Genomic DNA, 27,620 nt, shown 5'->3' with positions numbered 1-27,620 from the left:
AACTAAATTAAAATTTCGTGTCAAAATTAACACTGAAAATTACTTAAAAGTATTATATATATGTGTGTGTGTGTGTGTGTGTGTGTGTGTGTGATAACATAATCACTTCAGTATTTACTGTCTGAAAATGTTTAGATTCCATATCCATTAATGCAAATCGTCAGGAAAGAAACCATGATTTTTAGTATTTCAAAAAGGACTAGTGAATAATTTTATTTATTCTTACTGTGCATCATTTTAAGTCATGCAGCCTATTGTCTAATGATTCAAAAAGTGCCAATATGTTATTTAAGTGCCTATTGTCGATATAGTATCTATGTCATCTATATAATAGCTCAGTTCTCTATATCTTTCTGCAATTAAAATAAAAGCAGGCCTATAGGTCGACTTGGCTATATTATCTTAGTAAGTAAAAGTGCTTGTCGCGAGTCATGTGATGACGACGTCTCTCTCATGGCGGCGTTTACTGTGAAGTTCAAAGGTCTGGACTCCTGTAGGTGATCATAAACGCTCAGCACACATAAATCCGGCAGTGGAGCCACTCGTCTATACTGTAGTTTCATTTTTACCACATTTACAAACGCAATGGAGCGAGTGGAAGTAACCAGTGTGACCCATTCTCAGGGAGTTCGTATGCTGTTCAGTTTAATGACTCCTAATGAATCCTCATTCGCGACTGTACGAGAGGTGCCGACTTATGTCAACCAGGTATGTGTGACATCACTAGCACGTTCAAGCTGGATTTAGGAAAACAATTAACGTTAGTAGATTACGCACAGATTTATAGGCCTACTGTACGAACTACAGTGTTTAACACCAACAGCACACTCCCAAAGAAATGTAGTTTTCTGCACAGCTTACACAAGCTGAGCTTGCACGGGGTGTTTGCGTCTTTGACTATTTTTTTCCCCTCAACGAAACTTGTCTTCATACCTTTTTCAGCACGCATAGCAACTTTCTTCGTGTTAAAATGGTGCAAGAACGCATTAGAAATTGTTCAGTAGTGCCATAGAAATACAGTGTTATAGCCTACTACAATATAATGGCATATTGTGAAAAGTACATTATCTGTCTGTCTGTCTGTCTATCTAGGCTACTTGCACAAGTGCACCTAGAGGCTTACATACTGTGATTATATGGATGATATCTCGATAACACACACACACACACACACACACACATATAAACTATTTTGTCACCTGTTGGTACCAGTAGATGTGACTTTATGAATTTTGAATGTGGAAATATTACTTGTTCTTCATTTTGTTAATCATGTTTCATATGGTCAGTATATTATTGTAAACAAAACATCTGTAATTGGGATTTCTTCAGGGTGTCTCCACCCATGTTTTCTAACAACACGTCTAATACCACAGGTTTAAATGATGTCGTAATTGGATATTGTACCTTGTTAATTGTGTGGTTTCTTGATTTTCATTAACGTGCAAAAACAGTAAGCACCATTGCTGTAACAATTGGAAAACAAGTCTGCCACCTGTTCAGGTTTTTAAGCCCTATAGCGGGGAGATCGCTTCTTAGATTTTAACAGCCCCATGTGTGTGTGTTTTTCGGTTTGGCTGCGCTCAAATCAACACATGTTTGTTATTTGAGGTAAAACACTCACATTTTTACAGGCCGCCATAAACACATGAATAGAGAAATTGCAATTAACCACACAGCAGGAATCCTAATTGTTGTAATTCTGTCACAAACACACACTTGTTAAATTGCCTCGCTCACCATTTCTGCAGAACTTTATTTGAAGTTTCTGTCTCTTGATGTGTTTGAGTGAGACAATAGAAATTCTCTGTTTTTTTTTTTGTCTTGGTCAATACATGGATTTGTGCCCCTTTTACTACATTTTATATACTTTCTTCCTTTATTTTGAATTTGAAGCATAATTAAAAACTGTCGTTCAGACTGTCTACACGTCACTGTTAGACGATAAAAGCGAAGTTGAAACAATAAAATCTCAATAAAAAGTGTATTAGACATTTGTATAATGCAAGTTTAGTTGACAGTACATTGCTTAAAAAAATGTTTGACTGTATTTGCATTTTTTATTTGTATTTTTTTGGTGTAAAGTTACATGAACCGTCCAGAATCTGAACAAGAAAGCTAAGGAAAAAAACTAAAACACTAACATCTGCTCCGCAAATGTCATTTTTCGTTCTTGGTGAGATCTGAGTCCACAATCACAGCTTTATATACAACTATTAAGAGCCCCTCAACAATTTTTGCAAGCTTGAAATATGTTACTGCAGGGCTAATAGCTGTTTTCATTTTGTTTCTTATAAAAAAAAACATGCTGACAGATGTTAAAATAAGTTTCTCAAACCTTTTAAATTGAAGTGCACGTACAGTTTACTTATAGTTTATAAACAGCATAGCTCACTGAAGTTAAATATCCAATTAGATTGAATTTCATTTACATTAACTTTAGTTTAGAAGTTTTGGAAGTAGGTTTCATAGCACTAGCAGCTAGAGCTTCGCTGCAGTCGGCGGCCAGATGTGTCCAGGTTTGCGTGTGATAGGGGTTCCCAAGTGGTCTATCCTGCCTTACACACACACACACACACACACATATACATGGCCCGTTCCACCTGTAGATCTACTCTATACTGTTGTGCCACAACTCCGCCCCCTACTTCCACACTCTCAGTTCCGCGTGCATGTGTGTTTGCATGTGAGAAAGTGAGTCTCGGGTTTCACACTGCAAAGAGTGTCCCAGAGTACTGCCAGCACCACATCTGTTAACTTTTTAATTGGTCTTTTGTGATTTGCTCCATGTTTGATGGGTAATCCAAGTTTAAGAAATCCAGAAAAACTTCCTTTACATCCAAGTCCTTTAAGTTAAAAATTGCTGGTAAATTATAAAACTGGTTATTACAGAAGTTTAGGGAGTCCAAATTGAGTGGAACCTTCCAATTCCATATGCTCCATTCCAAAACACACTTTGCATTGAACTGTGCGCATTTGGCAAGACACTTTTATGCAGCTTACATTACATTGAAACTATACATTAATAAGAATGCACAGTACAGTATATTGGTACCATACTGGTCATATTCACTTGTAGCATTAGCATTTAAAATGATTGATTTTAGTTTTTAATGTTTAGTTTTAGTATTTGATTCATTTTAGTTATAAATTATATTTGTGAAATAAATTCTAATTAATTAATTATATAAATAAATTAAATACATAATACATAATACTTATATTGTTTGTATATAAATAATTTATATTCATAAGTATATTAAATATAGGTAATACTTTAGTATATTTATTACTTATGTTTATGTGCATTTAGTGTACATTTGTATTTCACTGGGAACCAAACCCATGACCTTTTGTGTTGCTAGCAACATGCTAGACAGTTTGAGCTACGGAAATGCTTTTAATTTATATATATGATATTGAATTTATTGGTTATCGACCATAACATGAATTATTGGCTTATTGATATTTAACAGTTCTTGTCCGTATCAATGCGTCCATGCATTCCTGGGTATTGAACCTGGGTATTTGACTCCACATGCTAATGTTATCCTTTATTTGCTGACAGATGCCTAGTGTGTTGAAGTTTTATGCTTATTTTGTCATGCACTAGGGTTGTTACAGAAAGTCATGTGTAACATTTGCAAAACTTGGCTCTTTTGTATTAAGATGCAGCATTTAAAAAGTTCCACTATTTAGAGTATTAACACAATATTTAAAGTTCGAGTAACTGTTATGTTTGTTTTCATTTACAGCAGCGATTTAATAATTTTTGTGTTGTAGGCCACGCCATATTTCATTGGTTTGATATTATTGGAGATTGTGCTGGGATGGTTAAAGGCAGATGGCCCTCACATCAAGATCAACGACTTCATCACGTCTTTGTCTGCAGGGATGATGTCCCGTCTGCCTCAGTGAGTTGACATCAGCTTCCCAAGTGTGAGATTTATCTCACAGTTCCTTAAAAAATGTCTGTAGATATGAAACACAAGATTTTGTCAATAGTCATATTACATATCAGATCACACTGGACCTTACAAAAAGAAACTAAGAACAAAACTAATGTTAATTTCATGTTTCACTCATGCAGTTTCTCTCTAATAGACATGTTTATCTGTTGATGTAACTTAATTCAACACTTTTGGTGTCTTTCTCAAGACTTGTGATAAGAAGTTTGGAGCTGTCAGCTTATATTTATGTCTGGAACAACTTCCGTCTATTGGAGCTTCCCTGGGATTCAGCTTGGACGTGGTGGCTTGCGTTTCTTGGTGTGGACATGGGATACTACTGGTTCCATCGATTCGCCCACGGTATGTGAATATCCTGCCAAATGCATTGCTATTATATCCATCCGTCTGCTTCAAAGGAGTTTGCTGAATGTAAAAATGGAACATCGTAACATTCCCATTTTTACAGGGTGTGCTACTTTCTTCTTGTGAATTTTAATGATTAATTTTGTATTTATTTGGTGCTTTAATCTAGCACTAATAGTATGTTTTACACCTTTCTGGACTGGGAGAGGAACTGTTAAAATTTTCCATATAGTTTATAGTGATATAAAGACAAAAAAACTCATATGAGTACAGATTTTTGTGAAAAACATAAATATTTAGGTCAGGATTCACTGATGTTCTTGCCGTCCCCTTGATGAAACTTCAAAAACAAACTGTTCATTTTTCATCGTCATGCATTAAAATAGCTTTTGGTCATGTTTAAATGTTCTGGAAACATTATTTGATTCTGAAGTCGTATCTGCAGATGTTAGTTTTACATTAAGGGCTGGTTTGGTTCCATTAAAATGTGGTTTTGACCCTTAAGGATCGTATGTCTTGCTACTTTTGCGAGTTCATAACTTGGAGAAGCAGGTAACCGATGACTGTTTTTGATTTACCTCAGACTCTATAGGATTTTTATTTTCCATATTTCAGTAAACACATTTATATACAGTATAATCTATCGGCTATCCAGATGTGGAAAATGCACTTTAGGAGAAACGCTTTATCTGGCTTCGCATTTGAAATATCAATCTGTCGAGGAGTAGGCGATTGCAAAAGACACTTATGTTTGCGTAGCATGAGAGTTCAGGCACAGAGCCGCGAGACATGTGTCCAAACAGAGGATAACATTGTCACAGCTGTAATCTTTGAGCACTGTGGTGTTTTTCTTCTCTCTTCAATAGCAGCCGTTGCAACACTGCATTGCCAGTAAACATATACTTTGTTACCATAGACTGTAAATCTGCTTCTTAACAGTTCTCTGTCTTGAGATGCCGGCTCTCCAATATAGCATAATCCTAGTTTTGGTTTACCAAAATACCATTTTACAGGCTGTTTTGTTGTCTCAAATGTGCATTGCTCAATAATTCCCCGTATGTCCTCTTCTATTACATGAGTAAACATCCACAGTGTGTCAGAAGCCAGGGCATTGACTTTAGTTTCTTAGTGAAAAAGGGTAAAACAGGCTACTGCCATTTGCTTCTGAAGTATGCTTACCATATGCTACACCAATTCCATCCATTTGAGATTTAATGTTGATACGATGGCAGGACGTTTTTCAAATTACATCTCTCCAGACTTCACTTGGACCCCTAAATAAAGTGATGAGGTGCTTTTGGCTGTCATGTTATGTTTTCCATTGTGTCGGGTCCTTGCTCCGGGTTGGAAATGTAATTTTTGTCAGAGGTCTCCTGTGCTCAATTTGTTCCTTTTGAAGTCCGAGGAAATGATTTGTCTAGTTTTCTGTTCCATCGCTGTCCAAGATGACTTCTTTTGGATGTCGTATGGTTATAATTCATAAAAGACCCAGACATAATGGCTTTTCTTTTTTTAAAGTTAAAATAGTTTAGCTGCTATACCTTTACAACCAGAGAGTATTGCAGAGAAAAGAATCTGCAATGTGACTGAAGCATCATCGGGTTTTGATACCGTTCTGAATTTGTGATTCTTTAGAACATTTCATTATTAATAACAGACTTAAAAGAGTCTTTTGTTGATTAACTGGACTTCGCTGATCATGCTTTTTTGGTTGTTGTAACCAGCAAAACCTAGGCAAAATGTATGATGACAGACAACAATAATGACCGTTTTGAGATGATTTTGGGATATACTAAGTATAATATTTTTATTTTTCCATTATTTTAAGGGAATAGTTCACCCAAAAATGAAAGTTTGCTGAAAATGTACTCGCCCTTTTATAAACAAGATGTAGATGAGTTGGTTTCTTCATTGGAGCAGATTTAGAGAAAATTTAAATTGCTTTACCAACAGATACTCTGCTGTGAATGGGTGCCATGATCCAGAGTCCATAATCACTAATAGAAATAATCCTTTCTCTATTGAAAATGTCCATCTCCTGTTGCCCTCTCAAATCAATCTCGACCAACATATTTATTGAATATTGTTTTGGACTTGTTTTTAAACTCTGCATGATCTGTGCATATTTCACTCCTAATTCAGACTAGATGACTTTTTAATTGTAAAAGGAGTATTATGCTCAAAGCAACGGTTTGAAGTAAAAAATGTCTTGTTGATGGATTTGTTTATTACAAACACACATTTTGTGAGTTGCTTGCAATTGCTTGTGGATTGATGATTTTATAAGGTGTTTGTACTCTCAATGTGACGGCACCCATTCACTGTAGAGAATCCACTGGTGTGCAAGTGATTTAAAACTAAATTTCTCAAAATCTGCTCGGATGAAGAAACAAACTCATCTTAGATGACCTGAGGGTCAGGACATTTTCAATTTTGGGTGAGCTATTAATAATATTAAATAATTAGTATTTTAAGAAAAAGTGTTAAAATGCAATAAAAATATATAGAAACTTTTTTTAAGTGTGCTGCATGTAAAATATGTTATGATTATTTGATTACCAAAAACCAGCACCAGCCCTTTAACTACAACACATGTCCATCTTTGTTATTTCAGATTTCTCGTCTGACCACTGATCTGAGTCGTACACAGCTGGTGATCTTATGTTTTAGCCAATGATCCTTGAATAGTTTTCATACTCAGTTTTGGTTCAGTTGGTGCACATAAGTTTTTATCTAAAGCTGTATTCTTGTACTTGTAAACTATAAATCTTTATTCTAGCATGAGAAAACAATTTAAAAGGGCATAACAGCTGAAATATGACCACTAGAAAACTATACTGACCCCAATTAGTGCCATTGTAAAATTTGAACTTTTTTTTTTTATCTAATAAAAAATAATCTTTTTTTATTAATTTTATTTTCACTCACACAAGTTAAGATGTCAAAAGGCATTTTTGATAATATAGGGATGTAGGGATATGTGAAAATGCCTGTTATATCTTTAATATAAAATCTGCAGCATTTAAAATTTGTATTGTGTTTTTACAGAATTTATCACAGCTGTCTTGAATCACATTTAAAACTAAATTCAAGCCTAAATTTAAGACCAATTTGTAAAGCAGGTGCTTTTCCTTGTCTGATGTAGCCATTTAATATTGTTAGAAATTCATATCCTCATAAATCAAAGGCTGCGTTTGATTTTGGTGGCTTTTGATGTTGTCCAGGCATCTGCTTCTGCGTGAGCTATTTGCATGCGCCCATTCTGCTCTCTTCTGTCATTCTCTGTTGCATTTTTTCCACATGTTGCCTTATTTTCCAGTTGCCTGCAAACTTTTATTGCGACTCTCTGTGGTGTTTGGCCTTTCCATGTCTTCCTCTACAGTGATGCCACAATCCACTGGGGCTGGCTTTCCAACCACATGGTCGGTTTTGGCGAAATGGGCCAGATGAAGTTTAGCCCGGACTAGGTTAATGTTCTTTTGGATTTTTTTTTAATCCATAGACAAGGGAAATGAATTAAAATAGCTGCAGTCTCCAATGTACAATAAGGAAAATGGTCAATTGTACGGCCTATAAAATGTGCTTTTGCATTAAAACAAACTGATATTGTTGCCATTTTGATTGTATAGTTGATATTTCATCATTATTGGAATAATATATAGAAAGATTGAACGCGACTGTCTCACTGATTCTGACTGGTCCCCATATGCTACTATTTCCAAAGAGCTCCACCAAAACCTCAGCTAAACCATCTGTTTAGGAACTCTGAAGAAAGCCAATGGGGAAGGCCACGGTGGCTGCTGTTGCATTAGGACTTCATCAATTAGTCTTTCATTTCTCAGTCTCATGAGTCATGAGCAATGAAAGATGTATGGTGGACTACAGAAGTCTGGGACCACATCTGGGTTCAAGGATCGACTGTAATTTGAACCTGGAAATAAAGTTTGGGTTTTTTGAAAAATCTAAAACAAAGAAATGTTATGTAGAATTAATGAGAAATACTTCTGCACTTGCTCACCAATGAATCCTGCAGTTTTCACTTCACAACACGTTATTATTGTGATTGTTTTTATCAGCTGTTTGGACTCCCATTCTGACGGCACCCATTCACTGCAGAGGATCCTTTGGTGAGCAAGTGGTGGAATGCTAAATTGCTCCAAATCTGTTCCAATGAAGAAATAAACTCATCTCGAATTGCCTGAGGGTGAATAATTTTTTTTTTTTTTTTTTATAATAAGTTTTGGGCGAACTATTCCTTTAAATTGTTGTTTCTAATACAGTTTGGAATGCAAAAATTTATTAAATTAGATGTAAGCTGTAATTTTTTTTTTTAACTAGTGCCCCCCCCCCTTTTTTTTCTGTATTTCTTTTTTTTTTTAGTAAATGTGACATTGCATCCCCAAGTTTCAGAAGATTGATTTTCCAAAAGTAATGCTCTCAGATTGGAGTGCTTTTGATGGCAGACTTGCTTAAATAACCTTAGTTTTGGTGATTAGTTTGGCCTAAGGTTGCATTCTGTTCCACGTAGATGTGTAGCATGACGTCTTTTAGATTGATTACAAGTCCTGCAGGTCTTTGGATCGGGAGACCCACTTGTAAGCCCAAATCTTGTAAAGCAACATGCATTTCAAGTCCCTAATTCCCTCTCCTTTTTATTCACTAGAGTCACATAAAGTTATTTGAATAATGATACCTTGGGAAACGTTTGGTCCGTCCAAGGAGGATATTGTCCGGGGTTCTAAGACACACTTTTATCTGGTGTGCACGTCTAGCAGAAGTGTCAGTCTGTCGTTTTTTTTCTACTGTAGTTTGAGGTTTGGTTGAGGTTAGATGTTATAGGGTTAGACGGGCAGGGAGGGTCGTAAAGTAAGAGAGAAACTATAAACAAGTTATGGAAGGCAGTACGTAATCTTACATTCTTTATCACTTTACATTTTTCATTTGTAACTGGAATCAGAAAAGTCATCAAAAGAAAAAGCCAGCAGTAGCAAAAGGATTCAGTAGCACATATGTTTACATATGCAACCTCTCAATATCTGATTTGGGATACAGTAGTGGCACACGTTTAGCGTTTACGCAGACAGTGGCAGTTGTCAAGACAAACACATCTCGTCAACGCCACTGTGGGGCGTCCCAAAGGAGGCCGGGTCTGGATGTTATTGTTTTCAAAAGGGATCCTCTTGGTGGAAGGCAGTGGGGTTTAACCACAGGCCACAGGGGCTTCATAAATCTTCTCCTGCCTCTGGAAGTTCCCGGCCGTGCAGGTTTGAGGGCGTACAAAAGAATCGAACCAGTCAGGATGTAGATCCAGGGCTCGAAAGAGCGCCCCCGGGACCCTGCAATAATATCAACAATGTCCAGCAAATCAGCCACTTGTAATTATAGGCGAGTTTGTGTGTGTACTGTATGTGATTTTTGGATGAGGCCAGACCAAGTCAGTCTGAGGGATGTCTCTTGCTGTGTTGAAAATTTTGTCCTTCGGGATTGGAGTCTACCTTCACCATATGCCATGTGTGAAGTAGGGCTGGGTGAAAATATTTTTCTGATTCATCTCAATCATCATTTGAACTTGATTTCAATATCTATTCTTAAAATACCATCATCGATAATTTACTTTATGCTAGTGTTTCCTGCACTACATTTCAGTGGCCAGCCCCACTCTTGAATTTACAACCACATGACAGAAGTTGCCATTTATCTGTGTTTGGGGTGTGAATTGAATGTCATAAGATAGAAAAAGGCAGTGTTTCGCCAATAAATGGCAATTAAAAAAATTCCATTGCGTTTTCTTTGGAGGCTTAAAGCAATAACATACTGCACAACCTGCGTAGTCTGATGAATAACAAATGACTCCTTTAAACCAATTCTTTTTAGTGTAATGTGATTCACTAACAATTTTTACGAGCCTTCCCTTTAAATGAATCATTCAAAAAGAAAAGTTACCATTTGCATTAGTCTAATTGATCTTTAAACTAATTGAATCTGTCCAAGCGGTTACTCAACCCAAACAATTAATGATTACTTTTAATAATAAAATATGTTAAGGAAATACAGTACACTAATTTACTTCATTTGAATAATTAACTACTATGGGTTTTTTCCGTATGCAATATCTGATGCAGCCTGTGTCTATATGAGTTACTCATTGGTGCATTAATTTAACCGATTTGTTCAAAAACACTGATTAACAATTAACAAATGCACAGTTTTTCCAAATATCAGCTGAGATTATTCGTTTGCACTGTCATTTGAAAAGTACCACTCTTTTTACAAATGTCTCCAGCAGCAGTTTAGACTGCGAGCGAAGACATTGAAGTATTGTGGTGACAAACATGGGTTTAGTTGCTTTGGCTGACTGTTTGTGTTGGCCTCTTTTATTCGCCGACAGCTTATCCTCTCTGCCCAGATGTTCACAGTTCATTGCTAACCTGAGTGACATGGCACACAGTGGCATCATGTGGGAGCGAGTCTGAGGGTGGCACTAGAGCTGAGGGGATATTTGTATGTTTGATGAATTTAGTGCATGTGATGAAAACAGCTTGACTGCCAAGTGTTCTTGGTCCCTTATAGTTTTTATAATTAGGTTTTTTGAATGTGCAAATGTTTAACACATTAAAAATGCATTAACATATTTGCAAGTAGAGAGTTTTTATGAATTTATTGTTTCTTTCACAATGTCTCTACAGTACTCTTTAAACTGTGCGATGTAATGCACAGTGGTATAATCAGTGTATTTTGTTGTTGGCTTAACCCTTCACCTTGTGTGAGACTTGTGTAAAGGCCTCTCCTCAGTGACTTAAGGTAACTTTATGTGAGTTTGTGCATTTCTGTTCCTGTACTTTGTGTTCATACCAGAGTTTATAGATAAGAGCAATTTAAGTACAATAGACACTTTGAATTACTTGGATGCCATGAATATCATCCAATCATTCTGAGAATGTTATGACATGGATATTGATTTAGATAGAAAAAAACAATTTGAAGTCCTAGAATTGTAGCATAAGCTAGCACGATGGACATTTTCAAGAAAAAAAAAAAAAGAAATCTCGAAATGTATTGAAATATAAGAAATGCTTTAAAAAAATGTAAAAAATCAATTGAGTCCATTAGGGGTGCTCCGATCACGATCGGCCGATCGTTAATGCACATCTCATCAGTAAAGCCGGTTCTCTAATCAGCGGTTAATTCCATCAGGTGTGTGATTTCACATCGAGCAGCTGTTACTACACAGAGCCCTTGTTAACTGAGAAGATGCGCAAATAAACGCTGAAAATGAACATGGATTTGCGCAGCTTTTCAGGTAACAACGGCTCTGTGTAGTAACAGCTGCTCTATGTGAAATCACGCACCTGATGGAATTAACCGCTGATTAGAGAACCGGCTTTACTGACGAGATGCGCATTAACGATCGGCCGATCGTGATCGGAGCACCCCTAGAGTCCATGAATATAAGCTTTTGAGGTCACCTACTGTATATACTAATTCCATTTAGAAGTTTAGAAAATTTTTGACAATTTTGATGACTTATTCGGCGCTACCAAGTTTTTTGTCCAAAAAATAATAATAATCTGTGAAGTGCAGAATGACTCGTCTATAATAATAATAATAATAATATATTTATTTTATAATTTATAATACTTTTATTATTATTATGATTATTATTTATCTCACCCTGACTAACTAGCAAATTATGTTTGTGGCTGTAAATTAACTATAATTTATGAATTTTATCTATCCTTAAGTGATGAGACCAAAATAATGTTGTTTTTTATATATCCATTTATAGTACACACTGCTTTCTGTGCAACCATGCGGTTCATCCCTGTATTCTTGAGAAAAGAACACAATCTCTGTGTCTGAGCAGACCGTGATCTTCAGGCATGATGGGAAAGTCTTTTCTGTGGCATAGGTTCTCATCATTAAAGCTCTTCCCCTCTGAATACTGCCTGCCAAACTATGCGGCTTCCAGCCGAGGCCGGCGCACGAGGACATGGATTGCAATGAGGCCTAGCTGAACGTACTTCCTACCAGTGACACCCCACATCAATCTTACACTGCTCTGCCCTAGGAGGTGAAAGCATGGGCTCACACACTCTCAAGCAATGACTGGAGCTCTGCGGGTGTGTTTTGAGAAAAAAAAACTCTCATTTCATCTCTTGATTTGAAGCAGAAAGCACTAAAGAGTGTCATTTATAACAAAGTAGTATTAGCTCATGCAATACTTCATTTAAAGTTTGGAATTTAACTGAATTGTGTATATTTGTAATGGAAAGTACTTTTATAATAGCTTGAAATGCAAAGACAACCAGTGGCGTTATTTGGGGGCGGGGTTATCTGTTTGTTCAACCAATAGCAATGGATAATGTTTAGGGAAACGAAATTTTCATGTCACTTTGTTTGCAAATCTGTTTTTCTTTCTTTCTTTTTTTTAACATTATATTATTATTATTATTTATATATATTATATTCATAACAATAATAATTCATAGTGTGTGAATAAGAACAAAGCATCTCTTCCTGGTTCTGTTATCTGGATTAAGTGGACAGTTTGATGTTGTTTTCTTAGTGGAGAGCTTTGACTGTTCACTTTGCTGGCCTGGTTATTCTAACATCTCAGCAGAGCCCCACTGGCAGAGAGGAAGATTTCGTTCTTACGCTCTCACCACGGTGTGTTTTGTCAGCTGGATCGCAGCATTTCATTGGGAACTTCACCAGCTCTTAGATTTGATGGACCTCACACTTACACAAGGCCTTCGACTATCTCAGAGCAAATCCTAAAAAAGATTTGACAGTGTTTGCAACCTCATTAGAGGTGCTTGCTAAGGTTATTGAAGGAGGAACCCTAGTCGTATCAAGGGACCAAAATATTATTGAGACTTAGGGGTGGGCTTTTATTTTTTTAATTTTTTTTTTTATTTTTAACATTGTATATTTTCTTGAGAATTTGTAATTTTTTTCCAAATGCTAGAATCCACAGAAACTTCAGCTATATTTATTTGTAATAATTATTTACATATTTATACATTGTTTTTTTTTTTAGAAGAAGAATTTTTCTTTCTCCTTGTGCATATTCAGAAGGATGCAGACAAATCTTACTGCCCAAAAAAGCGATTGGTGGGCCGAAAATTGTCTTTTCTTCAATTTTTTTTTTTTAGGACCAGTAAATTACAGAACAGTTACTGTCTCAATAGGTCAGTACTGGCAAGAGATTTATTATAGCATCAGATCCAGCACAGGCCAAAAAAAGAGCATTTGCCAACAAAAAATGTCTACAGTCTAAACATAGCAATGAGTCTCTTTCATTGCTGCTTATCATTGATTCTTCACATTGTTTTGACAATGTCAGTCCGCTGTATCTTTCTCTCTTTTTGTTGTTTCAGAGTTAAACTTCCTGTGGGCTGCCCATCAGGTTCACCACAGTTCTGAATACTACAATCTGTCGACAGCACTACGTCAGTCAGTCACCCAGCAGTTTTCCTCATGGGTATGAAGTACCTGCATAATTATTAATCCGTGATAATTTTGGCACAATACACGTTAGATCATGTAAAATATATTAGTTAATGAGCTCTAACCGTGTAGCTTATAGCTAATGACCTATTATGAAGTGATAATATTTTGTGTTTTATCAGGTGTTTTACCTTCCTTTGGCACTGATGGTCCCTCCGTCAGTATTTGCAGTTCACGTTCAGTTTAACCTGCTGTATCAGTTCTGGATTCATACTGAGGTACTATGAGATTTGTCTTTTCTAATTGTTCAGCATATTTGATTTCTGTTTTAAATCATTTCATGGCATATTATAAGCTATTTGTTTCACCATTCTTGCTCTTGATCGTTTCATAGCATGTTAGACTTTAGTTTAGCCATTTTCAAAACTCTTAACCGTTTGTAGTTTTGCCCGTTCTGTGGTTCTGAATACCACACTCAATCACGCATAATGAGATTTTGAGATTTTATGAAATATTCCAAACAGAAGCTTTACATTTGGCATTTAAATTGCCTTCGGTATCGGCTTTACATTCGGGGATCATTTGGGAAATGGATTTGGAATCACTTCCATCTTGTAGAGCCCTATTAGTGAAAACCGTCTTCACGTCTCCAGTTTTCTGAAGGGTGTAATTTATGTTCCCTTTATAGGCTTTTTTTTGATGTCGTTTAATTTATTGGCGTCGAATTCCCAGTCCTCATCCAACATTAGAACGCGGGTTAAGTTGTGAAGGAGCTCCTTTCTTTTAAGATAAAATTCAGCTGTTGCCAGATCTCTCATTACATGGAAATAATGGCCCACTGAAATATGGTGCTCACTTATGCTGAGCTGTTCCCATTTTGCAGACGTCAGAAATCAAGCACTCAAGTAAAAAACCTGATGGTCCACTCTAACACCTGCGATATATGCCTCATTAAGCTTAAATGGATGTTTACATCCTGGTAAAATAAGTGATATGCACGCATTTTTATGAGAGTGTGTTATCAGGCGCATTGGCTTCTATATGCGTCTTCTAATCCAGTGTAATGTTTGTTTTACTTCCAATCTATAAATATTGTTCTTTCCAGCTGGAAATTTGGCCACCTTTCTCTTTCCATAGTTAGCAGACTTTCGACCGAGCTCATCAGATAAGAAAACACTGTGTATTAATGATGTCTACAAGTACATTTGTGAACATCTGAACCAGTCAAGGTTCCACAATCCCCGAAGAGCACATTTCTTCAGCGCTTTAAGCCAAGATAAAGACAAGGCACTCAATCAGGAAAAAAAATCACATGGTGTATGTAAGACTAATATTAAGAGTCAGTCTGCCTGTCCATGTGAAAAATGTCAAAGGAGGACAATGGGCTAACCTGTGATTATTTGTCTTTTGAGGAGTTGACTGTGGTTTACATACTGTACAGTATATAGAAACAACCTGTTGCTGTCGCCCTTTAGTGCATGAAAAGAAATAGTTATTACTGAGGTTAAAGAGAATAAAGAGAAAGTTCGCCCCAAAAATGAAATTTCTGTCATCATTTACTTTATTTCTTCTGCAAGAAAGAGTGTTCAATATTGTGCTAGTCCTTTTTGTCCATGCAAACTTTCAAACTTAAAAGCACCATAAAAGTGGCTTGTGTGAGAAACTGATCCAAATTGAAGTCACTATTCAGTGATAATCTTACCCTTCAGTAAGCTGTTAACCAGTGCAAATGGACCATTGAATCTGTGATTTGAACTTGGGAAACAGATCAGTAAGATTTGAATGAATCAATCAGATGGGTTTTGTGAACATGACCAACTGGTTCAGTCCAACTGATGTCAACATTGTACGTGAAAACCGTCAAATAACATCATATATCTATAGCACATAAGTCACATAAACTATTTAATGATATTAGAATATTACTTTGACCTTGTGAAACCGTTTCTATCACTAGCTGGTCAAAAATCTTGGACCTCTGGAGTGGATCCTAAATACTCCGAGCCACCACAGAGTTCATCATGGTAAGCATTATTACCTTTGACAGTAGAGTTGGATTGCAATGCTCCCATAGTGCATTGGTGTTGCTCAGTTTATCACTGTGGGTCAAAAGCTAGGCCTGTTTTGTCTTATCATGTGACTTAAGTAACACTGGTAATACTGGTTATACGCCTCATCTAAAGAAAAACATTCTACACCTATTAAGAGAGATTTGATAATGACTAGTGATTATGTGTGTAGTGAATCAGTAACATTCGACCATGCATTCGCAGGGCGAAATCCATATTGCATTGATAAGAATTATGCAGGAATTCTGATCATATGGGACAGGATGTTTGGTAAGTTCTGTGTATCTGCTTTTGAAAAAAATATTAACCAATAGTTGTCTGAAAATGAGCCCTAGCAGCACGTGCATTAAAAAAAACAAACAAAAAAAAATTACACAAAGCACAAATTAGTAGTCATTTATTGTCTAAAAAAACAATTTGTATTGTGACTTATAAACACACATGAAAATCAGATGCACTTTGAAAATGAGTTGTTTTCTCTGCTTCGTCCCATCACAGGTACGTTCACTCCTGAGAGTGATAAAGTTGTCTATGGGCTCACACACCCAATCAGCACATTTGAAATCTGGACTGTCGAGGTTAGTCAGGTTATTGAATAAAAAAAATTCTAATATTCTGTGATCTATTTATTTTTGTTATTTAATTATTAATTTAAATTGTATAAAAAATATGAATACAAGTACTGTATTACAGCAAAAATGTATTATTTAATTAATTATTTTTAGGAAAATGCTGATTGATTTATTTAAAAAAGTATAAAATCAAAGTGTTTTTGTATTAATCTTTGCATAATGTATGTTTTAAGGTTAGCTTTTTTTACTGTGGTATTATTGTAACATACATCGTCTCAGTGATCACAGTCTGTAAGCAAAGTTTACATCATCCATAAACAAAATGTTTAGATTAATTTGCCCCAACATTCTATCAAGAACTTTGACTAGTGGAAATATCAACACTGCAGATGAATTGGGTTTCACATAATGGGCTCTAGTGTGTCAGACCGGCCTAATTTTAGAGATGTAAATATCTGAGCAGAGTCAATGGGAGCCGGGCTTCTCCTCACATTACCATGCTAGTGGAAAAGCCATGCTGTAACCATAACATTATTACTTCACTTTAAACATACGGCTCGGGAGAGGTGAAAGAGTCCTGCAAAACCAAATGGAGGTTGTGTTTGATTATTTTTTCGGTGCTCTCCTGTGGCGGTCTGGAGTAAGAGTGATCTGGTGTGTGACACAAAGCATTTAGACACGAGGTCTAGATGATGATGAATAAGAATAATGTTGAGTGAAAAGTTTTTAGGTAATGCAGCATTAAAGAGGGTTGCTTAATATTGAGGCTTCATGTGCCATGTATGGTTTATATCCTCATTCTTCTTTTCTTTCCTCTCTAAAGTTCCTTTATTATCCGTACCTATGGCAGAGGTTCTGGGAAGCTGAAGGAATTTCAAATAAGCTGTCCATCATTTTTAAAGGGCCAGGCTGGACTCCAGGAAAACCAAGACTGGGAGACATTGCTGATATACCCCAGGTGGGATTTTTTTTTTTTTTTTTTTTTTTGCTGCACTATATCAAAATGTTTCTTATTCTGATAAAACAATAGACTGCATTGCTTTGAACTGAAGATGCATTTAAAATTCTTATTACATTCCTACATTTTTAGGATATAGACTTAAAATCATTAGGTGCATCATTAGGAATGAAATAAAGTTCATAAAATGTACAATTATGCATGAAATTGAACAAAACACATCAATATGTATGTTTTTACTTATATACATTTTAAATAAATTGTTCTTTTGAACTTTCCAATTATGAAAAACTTCTGGGGGAAAAAAAGGTGTCACTGTTTTCAGCATTGAAAGTCATAAGAAATAATTTTTGTGCTCTAGGTCGGTGTATTAGAATAATTTCTGAAGGATCACGTGACACTGAAGACTAGAGTTATGGCTGCTAAAAATTCAGCTTTGCTTTCACAGGAATAAATTATGTTTTAAAATATATTAAAATAGAAAACAGTTATTTTGAATTTGAATATTTAATATATTAAGGTTTTACAATATTGATGTTTTACTGTATTTATAATCAAATAAATGCACCCTTGGTGATCATAAGAGACTTCTTTCAAAAACATTTAAGCCCTTTTCAAGGTTATGATTTTTAATAAAATGTGGAAAAACACTTTTTTATGGGCAGGACTATTTGTCTGTCATTTTATGGAAAATGGAGGTAGTATTTATTTCTACTATACCATTTCTACTAGTGGTACAAAAATGTTCATGTTCACCTTTAAATTGGAAACTCTTTTGTTCCTCACCTTACTTGTCGTTTACTACCTGCTGTTTCTGTAGCAGGAAAAAAAATGTCTCTCAAATGACTGCCTGAGTTCTCACATAAAAACAGACTCACGTTTCAGACAGACTTTACAAGTGTGCGCCGTTGCCAAATGAATCTTAACCGCCTTTGTGGGCTGAAGCACAATAGGCTCATTTTCTCTGGTCTTTAAAAAGCGAGCTTTTTTTGGGCCCGATCAAACAACGGCCTGCGAAAAGGTTTTGGAGTCTTCTCATCAGGAGAGCGGCGGTTTGCTTTGAAACACGTCTGACTGTGCCACATACTAACAGACGCAGTTTCACACTCTGAAAACCCTGTCTCTCCTTCTTTTTCTGTCACTCTCACCATGTTACAATCGAAGCCACCTCAAAGTGGATCCGGGTGATCCTAAACATGTGGAGAGAGCAGGAATTTGACAGAAATATCTTGAAAGGCCTTCGGTGATGCAGACCTGGGTGTGCCTGTTGTTTCTCCTGTGGAGTAGAGGAGAAGGAGGTTGGCTCGGATGTGTTGATTTCTGAGGGAAGACAGAACGCAGCGGCGGCACAGCCACCAGGGTTCTGGTGTGAGGGAAAACCAACACGTGTCTGCAGCACAGACAGCCTCAGGAATCCTTAGGAAATCAACAGTGATTAAGTTCTCAATGATTCATGTTAAAAAACACTGATGTATGAAGCAGAATTATTTTAGGTTGGGATCCAAACAGTGATGCAATTTTCCCAGGAATATATATTGAGGTTTGGTTCTACCATTTAATTTGGTGAGTCTGCTATTCGAACATGGTAACCGGTTAATTCAGTGTGGTCTTCTAAACTCTACCAAAGTCGACTACCAGCCTTTGATTAACTAATCGCTCTTCTTAACCAAATTGACCTAAATAACCAAATTGACCTTGACGTAAGCCCCGCCCCCCTTAGTTACTGTTGCTCACCATCTTACAACTGACAGCTGTCAGTGAAAACCTTCTTCCGAGGTGTTTCTGATAAATTTGGGACACAGATGGACCTTCAAGTGGGACTTAAATACGCCATGGAGGGATGTATGGATACATATGTCACCAAGTTGTCCTTAGGACCATCGACAGTCTAATAAGCCATCTTGACTAGTTAATGACGCAAATTAACCAACTAGAAACCATGAAAAACTATCTATCACCTAAATCAACCACCATCAAGAGTGTCTGTTAACTCTAACCAAGATGACCTTGGGACAACTCTAATTATTGGCTATAATTAAGTCAGTTGGAACAGCTAGAAATGTAAAAACATTTAAAACCATATAGTCTTAAAAGCATTTTTACTATTGTTATGCAGTTATTCTGGTAGAAAAAAAATGAAAGATTAGATACTAAATCTCATTTAGTTTTTCATTTCAAAACTTTGTTCTTTCTCCAATCAGCTTACAGGAGAGGAAAAGCCTCATGATCCTGCATGGTCCCCTGCAATGCAAGCCTATGTGCTTATACAGTTCATGCTTCTGATAGATGTCTACAACAACTTGTTAATGGATCAAATGGTAAGTACTATTTCTGTGTTTATTTCTTTTTAACTTTGACTGTTGAAATCTACAACAGATTTTCCCAGAAATGTGCCCGACTGAAATGTCAAAGCTATCATCTAAATGCCATCTTTCATTGTCATCTACAGGAGCTTTAAAAGCTTTTAATCTGCTGTGTGGTTTATGCAACCTCGCCAGGTCTATTATCAACCTCGGTCTCTCTCTCATTATCCTTAATGTTCCTCTAATAATAAGGCATTTTACTAGCTTGAGTATGGACTGAATACTTTAAAAGTAATCGTTGTCTATTATTTTTTAAAACGGAGATGTTCAGTTGCCCTTGTCCGTTATCTTTGGAAGTCCGTGTTCCCCAGGCATAGTTTTGGTCAGCCAGAAAGCGTGGCCCCACCCTGCCTCCCCGCTGAAATGAAACGGCCTGTTTTCCTGTGATTCCTACCTCTGTGGTGCTCCCTTAGTTGTGGCTCTCAGAGAACAGGAGATGTGTCCCCTGGATCTCTTTCCTTAGCTCCACCAGCCAATAAAACAAGCTTTTGGTGGTCCAGCAACTAATACAAATGCTCTGACTGCTTTCCCAGCCCTGGAAACCTTCCTTTTGCATCAGTCACCTTATCCAAGGAAAATAACAAACCGAGGCCTTCAGGCTTAGCAATAAATAATGTGAAAGTGTGTATTTATACTGCGTTGTCCGTTTGCATGCTCTAACGTTGACAAGTGATGCTGCAGAACTGCTTAATGGCACTCCAAAAAGAAGGAAAACGTTCATTTTTAGTCATCAGTTACATCATCTGTACAGGGCTATCAATCGTGTCTGGCTAACTGTTCATAATGCAAGGTCTGTGTAGTGACCTCTGCTTAAATGCAAATTTTGGAAGATGGGTTCCCCCTCTTTTTTCCCCTCTGCCCTTTTGCTCTGTTATTTTAGAAACTGGATATGGAGAGGCTTTAAAATATAACCAATCAAAATAGATTTTTCCCCCTTTTTGTTAATTGTTGAAAAATGAGCCAGCGCTCCAGGGCTGAGGTCTGAGATCTGGATTCTATCTCAGGAGAAAGTCTGTAATTGTTTGCTGGTGTCATATCAAAGATGTCATGAGGTCAGTCACCTGATTTAACCACTGCTGAGTATGATGGGTTAGCCAGGTCAAGAAAACATTAACATTGCTGCTTGTATTAACAGAAGATTATCACCAGATTATGATTTCAGTGTAAATCCATCCATAGAGGAGTGCCAATTTAGTCATAGATGACACAGTACTTCCCTTATGGTTGGCCTTGAGTTGATGGTATTACTCATCTGTCCTGACACCTAAATTTGTTAGGTCACGTACTCTGCTATGTTGCTTGCAAAATTATTTGAGTAAGAGTTATTATTTTTAAGACAAATCAAACACACACATTACTTCTAAGTATATTGTGTGACTTATCTTTCACCTGCAGATACTATCTGAGCTGAGTGTACTTCTTTTGACTGCCTACGTACTACTTTCTCTAACCTCACTGGGCTTCCTGATAGATCAGAGGTACAGCTCCTATAACATACTCCTATTTTAGTTTAGTTTATTATTATTTATTATTTATAAACAAATAAAATAAATTATGACCGTAAATAGAATTTTACTAACTGTGTGGACACATGCTTTTTATTATTTTATTTATTTTTTTATTTTTTTATTTTCTTATTAAATAAATTGTGAGTAGATGTATTATTAGGGCAAGCTAAACCTTTTTTATTTTATTTTAAGGGTGAACGGTATTTTTCCCCAGTGAACCAGCTTTTTAAAAATGGATTTAATGTATATATAAAGTAATATGGACATTTTGTTAATATATACTTAACAGCACAGTACAATAATAAAATGGATAAGTAAGAAAACATAAAATGCTTTGTGTTTCTTTCAGGGCTAATGCAGCTGAATTGGAGATGCTGAGATGTGTTTTGATTGTGGCTCTTCAACGGTTTGGTTACATTAAGCCTCTGGTGCCTCTGTTGGCTTTTCTGATTGAAGTAAGTTTGACAGACACACACATCATTACCACAGTCTCAATTAAAGATGTCCAGCTTCCATTTAAGCACAAGACCCTCTTTCGATCATTCCCAAGATGCTGAAGAACATGATCATCAGGTTTTAGACAAACTTGTGGAGCTTGTGTGCTGCGACAAATCAAAGAGACTCTCAAATAATGGCAAGCTGATTTTTCAATTAAGCTTTTCACCCAATTTTTATGTTGAAATTATAGAAAAAGGATGTATTTCCACTAGTGGTATCAGATTTGTGTATATGTGTTAACTCCATCCTAAATGTATGCATGTTTCTGCATGTGTGTGTGTTTTTCGGATCTGGCACTTGGTCTCTCTGCACGCCTCCGTGATGTATGAATCCAGATGTATGGCCAAATTAACCATAAAATTGCTATGTGTGTTTCTGGCACATCTCAGCTGACCTTTCATTAGCGCACCACCTCTCTCTTCACAAGCCCTCCATCCTTCCCTCCATTTCTCCTCTTCTCAACATCCCAGCTTTACGCAAAGGCAACGTTTCTGGAATCAATTAAACGCGTCTTCTGCTTGCCGTGGAAGAATGATTAGATTTACACGAGCTGAATTGCTCGTTTTACTGTGTGAGTGTGCATCTCTAAGCTCAGGTGCTGAAATGCACGCAGAACAGTTTTACACAAAGTAGCATCATATTTTTGGGTCTGTGTGAACTATACCAATAGACTCCATCTGATTGAATGTGTTTCTGTTGTAATAGACCAAGGAAAGAGTTTCCCTTTCGCTGTAACTTACTTTTACATTGGTCTATTTGCAGCAATGCCATTATAACGCTTTAGAAATATATCTGCTAAAAATGGCCATAATTTCCACACTTCATCCCCACTTCTGTTTACTTCAGGATGATATTCTTCCATTTCTGCCTGTTTTTTCCATTCTGTTTTTTTTTCCAGCCATCAAAGCTAATATTTGTCCTCCTTATTTCTCAAATGCGAAACCAAAAAATTGTACCGCTGCAAAGACCCACCCCACTTATTTTGAAGGAAAAGGTTAAGATAATATTATCAAGATCAGCTTCACACAAAAGCTGCAGACAGCAGCACCGCTGGCTTATCTTTTCATAGCACTCGACACCCTCCAGCACACCACAGGAGAGGACTTCTGGAGCTCGGAGCCTGAATTAGACTGATAAGAAGAGTATTAGCAAGCATTTCAGGTGATTGGGCACATTTGTTTCCACTGTTAATTCTCCGGTGTCACTAGTGAACTGGGGTCTGTGGATTGTTTGGGAAATCTTGGAAAATGAATAATAATAACTTTATTAAAAATGTTTTTCCATATTTACTTCGTACACTACCATTCAAAAGTTTGAGGTCACTTTCTTATAATTACCATGGCTGCGTCTATTTGGACAGACATAAAGATAAAGAATCTAGAATCTTAGAATCTGAAATTATTGTTTTCTGTTTTATTATATTTTAAAATTTCATTTATTTTTTGTGATACAAAGCTGGATTTTCGGCTTTTTGCTGCTCAAGAATCTTTTCTTATTATTAAATATCACAGTTCTTTTGCCACCGTTTCTTGCTCAACATGTCTACAGCATGCAATCTAAGTTGTATTTTGATTAAAGACATCCCTGATCTAAAAATATGATACATAAAAAATTATATTCAGTGTCTTAATGACTTGTTCACCACTCAAGAAGGCTGATGCTAATACATTCTAGAGTTTTCAGTGGCTTCGGATTGCTAAGCAGGTTGCCATGGTGAACAGAACGTTCCTTGCAAGCCCCAGGAGACCCATCCATCTTGGACCTTGATTCAGGAATCCCACTGAACTGATTTACAGAAGTCCAGTGAGAGTCACTTGAGGCTGCCACGACAGCTTCTTTCAGAGAACTGGCGCTCGTTCGGCTGCCAGAAGCAGTAGGGGGTTTCAGTAATGGGTCAGCATTGAGTCATGGACAAGTGCTTGAACTGCTTAAGGTTTTTTTTTTTTTTTTTTTATCTGTCTTTGTGTGTGTGGTAAGCTGATGTTTTCTATAGTTTAGGTATGTAGTGAGCGATTCAGTGTATGCTCATCCAGGCTGCATTCATTTGATCAAAAATACAGTAAAAACAGTAATATTTTGAAATTAAAATATATCAAGATGTCATCTATTCCCGTGATGCATTGCTGAATTTTCAGCATCATTACTCCAGTGTCACATGATCATTCAGAAATCATTTTTAATATGCTTATTTGGTGCTAAAGAAACATTTCCTATTATTCTGCTTTATTTTTTGTGGAAAATATGCCATTTTGCGCTCTCTAAATAAGAAGCATTGTGCATCACCAACATGTAGGTGTGAATGTGTGCTGCTAGTTTCAGCAACTACGCATGTATCTTTATATTTATATTTATTTCTATTGCTTCTATGTGTGTGAAAGAGAGAAAAAAGCTGAGGGAGACAGAAAGAGAGACACGAGTGGTCATCTGAGACAGCAAGAGCCGTAAAAAGAAGGGAAAATTACTATATCAAAATGTACACATCTCATGTGTTTTTTCACTTAAAATATGCCTGCAGAGGAAAATCTGAGAGGAAAAAGCCTCTCAAAATGATTGAAATATCTGCCAGTTTGTCATTTAAGGTTGCATTCTGGGATTTGTGAGGTTTCCCAAAAGCTCTTAAGACAGTTTCTCAGCAAAATGAAATCGACTCAGGTGGCAGTATGTAGTTCTGAATGAAAATCTAGAATGAGGTAGTGTCTAAAAAGCATTTTTGCTCTCTCTAATATTTTTATCCCTTTTGTCATGCAAATATTATTTGAAATTCTTCTTCTAAATCCCTCCCTTTACTCTTTCCAGCTCTACACTTTGAGCAATTCTCCAGTTATAGTTCAATGTTTCATACAGACACTGATATAAAGGGGCTTTGTCCAATGCATATGATTCCCCAAAGAAAAACTTTAGTATTGTATTGTAAGATATTTCTCCTAAGACTTGACAACAGAGAAAAAAACTTAGACTTTTAATGACAGACTTTAGGATCTTAGCAAATCTTAGAGGTTTTAAAGGTTGTAAGTAAATCAGAGAAGCAGAAAATTTAAGCACAATGCTCTCCTTTTAATAAAAAGTATTTTTATTGTTATTTGAATGAGGGTAAACTATATGCATTGGCATTTGATGGGAGGAATCAGGTAGCGTGAGGTCAGGAAGCACAGGACCATGGGTTTTTTCTCTCTCTCTCTTTCTCTCTTTTCTCTCAAAGGGAAACCGCTATGCTGCTCCTGAGGAAACTCTGGTTATTTCCCATTGGAGAAGTAGTTCTGAGAGATAGAATATGATTTTGGACTCTGTTTAGAGCTTGGGTGCAGTTTATGGTCCAGAACGCAAGGAAGGAGGAGCAGTTAAGGTTACAGCTTTTTGGAAGAATGTCCCTTTTGGCTTGTTTCCACAGTGGCTTCTGTGAACCTCAACTCCAAATGCATCATGGGAGATTCTTTGGCCACATGCTTGACCTATTGGCTTTTTTTATGTAGTATATTTCCTGGTGTGCGACATTTAGGTTTCTCACAATTAATCGTTTCAAGTAAGGTTTTGACTTGTGGAATTAAAAATGAATAAAATAAAGTTAGTGCAAGGTGATATTGTAACACAATCTTAAATGTATCTATTGTTATACCCTCTTATATTAAAATATTTTTTTGCACATTACCTGTGATAATTCATAACTCTCTAAATAAAAAAATTGTTTTAGAAATGTTCGTTTTAAATATAAATACACAACAAAATACACTTAAACTTTAATGTGCATTACTTGAGATATGTGTCTAAGAAAAAATAAGTAATTTAGTAATTCATGTTTGTAGTAATGTATTATTCATAAACTAGAACTAGCGCTGTAAAAAAAATTAAACATGGGGCTTGTAAATTTCATTTAAAAAATGAAGATGATTATTAACAAGTGTGTTTATTTCATTAAAGAAATTGTGGTTCAGTGTTGTACAGAAAATACTGAGACATTTCACTTTTTTTCACAAGTTTTGATGCTTGAATTGAGGAACTGATTAAGATGATAAAATTAAGGAAAGGTGGCTACCTATTTATTTTTGGAGAATTAGTTCAATTATGCAGTTTTATTTTGGCAGTGATTGTTAGTTCCCAGCATATCGCTGAATATGGAGAGTATAGTTTTATGTGTTTTTGAGTGAAGGGAAACATCTGTTAGTGTTTAATGGTCAGTTATGTTTGACATTTGAAAGAGTTTCTATTATGCTGAAGTTTCTGTTGTTACCATTGTGCAGAGAAGAACACTCTTATTAATAATATAAAATTCATTGCGTCATTGATTATATAATTTAGGAGGTTTTACATGATTTATTCAGGTAGATTCCATTAAGGAAATCAAGCATTAGATTTTTTAAAATATTATTACAATATTATTTTTAAGTAGATAGGACATAACATTTTTTACAGTGTATTCATTTGAACCTATTTGGCATTAAAATGTAAACATCTTGCTTTCCGCAGGTCTTTGTCTTAATCTCTGCAGTCTACTGGAGTCTACAGTTTGTGAATCAGCGGACTAACGGGATGAAGAAACAAAACTAGATAAAACAACCTCATACTGATGCATTACGATTCAATGTCCTGCTCCGGTGACATATTTCATACATTTAATCATGAGATTTGTCCTTTTAATTTTACAAAAATGTTGCTCTCACAAACTATTCTCACTGATTTTGGTTTGGCATTGAAGAGATGCTGTAAAAAGCATAAATTAATATATTGTAAAGACAACATGGTTCGTAGTTCTCAGAATGGTACTCACCAGCTTAAAACTAACTTTTCAGACATAATCAACGCATGAGGTATATTAAATACAAAAGGTACCTATTACTGCACCTGTAGTTTCATCTGCATTTGAAATGTATCAAATAATACAAGTACAATAACCAGTGTAATAAGAATTTTTTTATTATTATTATACACCAGTTTTGTCACACTGCATAGAAAATATCTGACCTCTTACTGATAACATGAAGGACCAACATGCTATTAGATGTATTTAATTTTAAACCAAAAAAGACTGCTTGTTAGCTGTGGTGTGAGTTCATGTAATTGTACAAGTTACCACCAGGTGGTGCTAGCAGGATCCGTAAAAATTGTCCCCCGATTTCATTCAATAGCCTACATGTGTTTATATTGCTATAAGTGTGATAGCATTATATAATAATTGCTGTTAATAGTGTTCATCATCTGGTTGACTACGTCTTGTATTAATTTTCAAGAAAATTCCTGTCATATGCACATAAACTGACAGTCACCACTGATAAGCTACTACTAAATATTGTAGAATCTACATTTTCTGTAAAGTTGCTTTGCAATGATTTGTGTCGTAAAAAGCACTATACAAATAAACTTGAATTGAGTTGATTGAATTGTTTATTGATCATTGCTGGTCAGGGCCAGTTTCACTGGAAAGCAATCACACTATACAACAAGAAGAAATTAATCGTTCAAAGAAAGTTTTAGTTTTATAATAATAATTATTATAAATGATGCTAATAGTAGTGGTAGAAAGATTAAAAAAAAAAAAAGAACATTTTGGTTTATTTTTAAAAACCACTACAGTCAGTGTGCAGTCAGTCAGCAAGACAATGCAATTATTATAGACAAATAATTTAATGTTTGAAAGAAAGACTTGTCACTATTTCATTGTTAATGGTTTCACTGTTTTGTAACATCTGGATTTCACACCTGGAATAAAGTGAGGTGGTGTGCTTAAACGGTGTGAATAATTAATCACAAATTTGTTAAACGTCTTGTTAACAGATCCCTGGAGGTGTGTCTGAATTGAATATGTTGAATGTTATTGCTCATTACAGATAGAAGCAGCCATAGTTTAAGTGAAGGTTGTTAGCAGAATCTTCAGAATATTAACACGTTTCATTTTTT

General features: G+C 36.0%; 1 protein-coding gene across 1 annotated transcript; it reads left to right on the top strand.

The window, feature by feature from the left end:
* Positions 1-446: 446 nt before the first annotated feature.
* LOC113058607 (alkylglycerol monooxygenase) lies at positions 447-26,994 on the top strand. Its single transcript, XM_026226646.1, has 13 exons — positions 447-708; positions 3,784-3,914; positions 4,159-4,310; positions 13,694-13,797; positions 13,946-14,041; positions 15,721-15,787; positions 16,037-16,102; positions 16,331-16,410; positions 17,228-17,362; positions 19,564-19,680; positions 21,121-21,203; positions 21,583-21,688; positions 26,193-26,994. Exons 1-13 carry the CDS (start codon positions 586-588, stop codon positions 26,271-26,273), a joined length of 1,341 nt encoding a protein of 446 aa, XP_026082431.1. The 5' UTR covers positions 447-585; the 3' UTR covers positions 26,274-26,994.
* The last annotated feature ends 626 nt before the right edge of the window (positions 26,995-27,620 follow it).

Source organism: Carassius auratus, chromosome 40 (genome assembly GCF_003368295.1).
Source record: "Carassius auratus strain Wakin chromosome 40, ASM336829v1, whole genome shotgun sequence".
NCBI classification, from domain to species: domain Eukaryota; kingdom Metazoa; phylum Chordata; class Actinopteri; order Cypriniformes; family Cyprinidae; genus Carassius; species Carassius auratus.
This window is presented reverse-complemented; position numbering and strand designations above follow the sequence as displayed.

Coding starts and splice junctions, on each gene's coding strand:
- LOC113058607 (XM_026226646.1), top strand. CDS start 586: ATGGAGCGAGTGGAAGTAACCAGTGTGACCCATTCTCAGGGAGTTCGT. Junction 14,042..15,720: donor AGTTCTGGATTCATACTGAG/GTACTATGAGAT, acceptor TTCTATCACTAG/CTGGTCAAAAATCTTGGACC. Junction 16,103..16,330: donor CATATGGGACAGGATGTTTG/GTAAGTTCTGTG, acceptor GTCCCATCACAG/GTACGTTCACTCCTGAGAGT.